The following is a 4478-nucleotide window of genomic DNA, read 5'->3' as shown; positions in this document are numbered from 1 at the left end:
AGCTTAATCCACATCAATTATTAAATATGGGATTCCTTTATCATTTACAAAGAGCAGGGGTAGAAGTGTGGGAACAATAAATGTTGCAAATTGCCTGCACAGGGAGGTGCAAAGTTCTAATTGGCATATTTGGGAGATTTGTGACTTTCCAAATCAGTCGCCTTTTTGCACATAAAATAAAAGGCTACGTTTTGTTACAGAAACTGAATTATACAAACAAAAAAACCCTCCCCATTGGAAATATTTCCTATAAAGAGAGCACAACATTTTAAGTACAAATCAAGTGTGAGATACTGTTGGATTCCCCATGTGCTACTGAAAGAAGGTTATTAGAACTGTATCTGTAGCAAATACACAGAACTATATATTATTGGCAAAGTTCCCCCCAACTAAAATGCTTCTAAAATGATGAATCCTCAAAATAAACGTCACATGGTTATTGTAAAGAAAATGATTTTTATTGAATGTTGAGTAATTTAAGAAGTATAATAAGAATTTTTAATAGAACTTACAATAATCCCCAAAAGTACATTCTTTGTTTAACCCTTGCTGCAAAGCAAAAGCTTTTACCCTCCCCCCACCCACACACCCACCCCCTCACCAGCATGAGTTTGAATGTTGCCCAGTTGCTTTGGCTCTATGGCCTGCCATTAAACTGGGTTTGGGGGTCGTTACAATGAATCAACAGGTCGGAGAACCTATTGATTTATTGCACCAACACCCCCTCAGCCGACTGTTTGAGAGGCCACTGGGCAGTAATGGTGCCAATCATAAGAGGGAACAGTAGGCTCAGGGGGTGTTAGGGAGGGTTTTTTTAAACAAAAAAGGGGATTATTGTAAGTCATAGAAGCTTGATGTTCCTCTTCCTAGGCCTGTCTTCTACACCTGGTCACCTTGTAATCTCTTCTTCTAGTCCGATCATGACCACATCGATGTCCCGTTCTTTACCTCAATGATATACTGTACCTTTTCTTTTCCCAGGATTTCAGTGTCGGACTGGGCCGGTGGGACTCCAGGAAAAAACCCGGTGGGCCCCTGGCTCTTGTGGGTCAGATCCGCACCTTCTTCCTGCTGCTAATGCCTGACAAAGGACAATACACGCGGCGCTCATGCACACGCAGCACAGCACGCCGGCTCAGAAAGGGAGGACAGAGGGGGTTCCCCCAGTCCAACCCTGGTGAAGATGGTCGGCATTCCGTCATTGTGAAAGTGGAGAACAAGCAAAGTTTCCAAATTCCTTCTCTACAAATTTAAGTGCTGGTTTATATCGTTCTCCTGATAATACAACCTGCCTTGGACCTCTAGGAAATACTCTATGGAAACATCCAGGTGTTTTCTGTTTGGGAATGATCGGGGCCTTGATGAGTTTTTTCGAAAGGGCATCAAAGTCCAGTTCCTTCAAAATAGATTATAAATGTAACAAGATTACTATCCTGTGCATGTTAAATGATAATTCACAGCTATAAGTCAATAGCAAGCAGACATGGCATTAGCCAAATGATCCATATGTTCCATGATGGGATTTAGAGTTCTCATCAATGGCAATAAATATAATATTATGGCTGCTGGGACACAATAACTTTAATAATGTAGTCAAGTTGGAGCACATGTTGTACAGTTTAAGTGGGTTTAGCCTTGGCAATCTATTTATATATATATATATTAACATCACCCATAGATATTAAGCTGTGTGCGTCTCTGGCTCAGATGGACTTAAAATCTAAAAACTGCTGATAACTGAGACAAATGTCTACAGATAAAAGTCTCTAATTATGTCCTATTCTACAACTGATTCCAGAATCAAGAATCATCTGACAATATTTACAGTAGGGGTTTAGGGGGACAAAGCACTACAAATGTGAATCACCCCTATTGCACCTGCCCTGCTTGATCATTACAATTCTCATTTGCTATAAATATGGGGGCTGATCTGTAATGATTTCTACCCCTCCCTCAATAAAATAACAAACAGTCACAATCTATATACTGATTTCTCTTATACTGACTGTTAAATGTGTTAAATATAAACTTACCTTAAAGAAGGAACATTCCTTTAGTTCTTCTGCATCACGTTCGCTTGCTCCAAGCCGTATGTCTGGGTCTTTCCTCAAGAGCTATAAATATATATAAGTATATATCGTTATACACCCAGAAGTAAATGCAGTGTTGGACTGAGACACCAGGGGCCCACCCAAAATCCTTATACCAGGAGCCCACTAAAGAACCATAGACCACTCTCAGTATTATTATTCTTCCTCTCCTCACTCAACCTCTATTCTCCTAATCTCTATTCTTTACATTTTATCATCTATTATTCCATCTATTTAGCCTCTTTGTTCTCAAAGAAATAGGAAAAGGCCATGAAATAGGCTTATTTAGCAGCACAAGGGCCAACTGACCCCTGGGCCCACCGTGATTTTTCCTGGTATCCCGGTGGGCCAGTCCCACACTGAGCAAATGTATCCGTCTGTTTCTAAGCAGCTTTCTAATATACAGTATATATCATTTACACTTATTCAATGCTTTTCAGTTAAACTGTAAATGTCATTGTGATCAAAAGCAGGATCTGCCCATCTGTTTGCATTGAATTCACAAGCCAACCTGCTACATGGTTTCATTGGTCAGAAAACACTGACTTTATATACCAATGACATTTACATCAACTTTTAAAACCCACTGGGATTGTTTTGCCACCAATATGGCTTTGTGCTGCTTAGTTATCATCTAGGATAAGGTTCTGTTTTGTTATGACAGATAAATTAGAATTATTTGCATAACATTGAGTCTATGGAAATGGACTTCCAGTAATTTATATATTTCTGGATATAGGATCCCATAGTTGTACTATTGTAGAATTTCTAATGTTTGGCTCCAACATTCCAAAATGTATTGAGACCCTTTGTGGGCTCGCTCGCTGACTGTGTCAATATCTCTTAACACAAAGACTAACAGCCCAGTATACAAATTGCTGACACTTACTTTTTCTATAAGACTAGTGGCGTCTTCATCCAGTTTTTTTGGGAATTTTGGCTCCTTGTTTTTGATGCTCATAAAAATCTGATCTATGTTACGTCCATCAAATGGCTTCTACAGAAGAACAATGGTATTTGGTTACAAAGGAAACAATGCATTAAGAGGATAAGTTTTAGTGTTCTACAGTTTAATACTACATGAAGCTGATCATTCAGTTCCAATGATGCTGCACTATTGGCTCATATATATGTATAGACAGGCCAAAGAAAATGTGCCGACAACACGGACACAATAAATATGTACTAATCCCACTTGAGATGCACAAGATGCACATGAGCAGCGCTACTTTCCATGTACAACTAATAACAATTCTACTGGAAACAGACACTTACCTTGTGGAGAAGCATTTGATAAATCACCACCCCTAGTGCCCACCAGTCCACGGATTTCCGGTAGCCATGGTAACGGAGGATTTCAGGGGCCATGTAGTAACAGGTTCCTATATTACTGCGGGTTCTGCCGTCAAATCCCATAGCTGAAACAGAGACAACACATAATGTAGCTGGAAATCAGCTTCCCCTTATACATTACATTTTTACTGTTGTGTAATTCATGTTCCCAATGTTCTTGTCTACTCAAAATCTAAATAGATGAATATATAGTGAATAAGGTCCCTCCTATTGTAAAATATAAGGATATTATAAGTCATGTTCCATGATCATATAATACAGGTCATGGAATTCCAACGTGACTTCTAATATCCTTATATTACCCAACAACGGGAACTTTATTTATTATAAGACACAAGTTTAAGTGAGTCATGTGGCAAAAATGACATCACTACTCACCGTTTATAACTGATGACATCACTAGTCACCGTTTATAAGGATATAATTTACAAGATATTCATGGCTTTTGTGTAATATAAATGAATATGTATTTTCTTCTTATTTAGGCTTGTTACTAGTTATGGTGGCAGGCGCATGGTAAGATAAATTGCTACATATAAAACAATGAGCTGTACCAAGACTGATAGACTTAAATGTGGTGTGTGGGTCTCAAATATAATAGGTCCTGGACAGATGTATTTGCTTGACCCTCCACCCAGAAAGATCCAAATCTTACTTTTCTTGGCGATGCCAAAATCAGCGAGCCTGGCGTAGCCATCACGGTCCAGCAAGATATTATCTGGCTTTATATCTCTGCAATAATACAAAAGAACATTATTACTTTAGTACAGGGACACTATCAAATCAGGATTATCACTGTGGGGTTTTCAATATGTGTTTTCTCAAAACATGATCATGAAAAAGGCAGTGATTGAACTGAATCCATTTTTTCCTGATCACTAGATTATTTTCTATAAATATTGATTGGGAATAAATAATTGCACTATGTGACGGTAACAAAGTCTCGAGCTGAAGGTACAGAGGGAGTTTTCTATATCCATCTGTAAAATGAGTAGGGGCTGGTTTTTATGAAGTCAGTGACATCACATCTGTCCC

The 4478-nt window shown here is 38.7% G+C and overlaps 1 protein-coding gene across 1 annotated transcript; it reads right to left on the bottom strand.

The window, feature by feature from the left end:
• Positions 1 to 590: 590 nt before the first annotated feature.
• On the bottom strand, positions 591 to 4233 carry LOC121395687 (serine/threonine-protein kinase N2-like). The gene is made up of 5 exons (XM_041569875.1): positions 4099 to 4233; positions 3366 to 3508; positions 2980 to 3087; positions 2034 to 2114; positions 591 to 1396 (listed from the first exon to the last, which is right to left on the bottom strand). Exons 2-5 carry the CDS (start codon positions 3504 to 3506, stop codon positions 1199 to 1201), a joined length of 528 nt encoding a protein of 175 aa, XP_041425809.1. The 5' UTR covers positions 3507 to 3508; positions 4099 to 4233; the 3' UTR covers positions 591 to 1198.
• Positions 4234 to 4478: the final 245 nt, after the last annotated feature.

The sequence above is a fragment of the Xenopus laevis genome, chromosome 7L (assembly GCF_017654675.1).
Source record: "Xenopus laevis strain J_2021 chromosome 7L, Xenopus_laevis_v10.1, whole genome shotgun sequence".
In the NCBI taxonomy this organism is placed as follows: domain Eukaryota; kingdom Metazoa; phylum Chordata; class Amphibia; order Anura; family Pipidae; genus Xenopus; species Xenopus laevis.
Note: the sequence above shows the minus strand (reverse complement) of the source record. Positions and strands in the feature narration are given on the sequence as shown.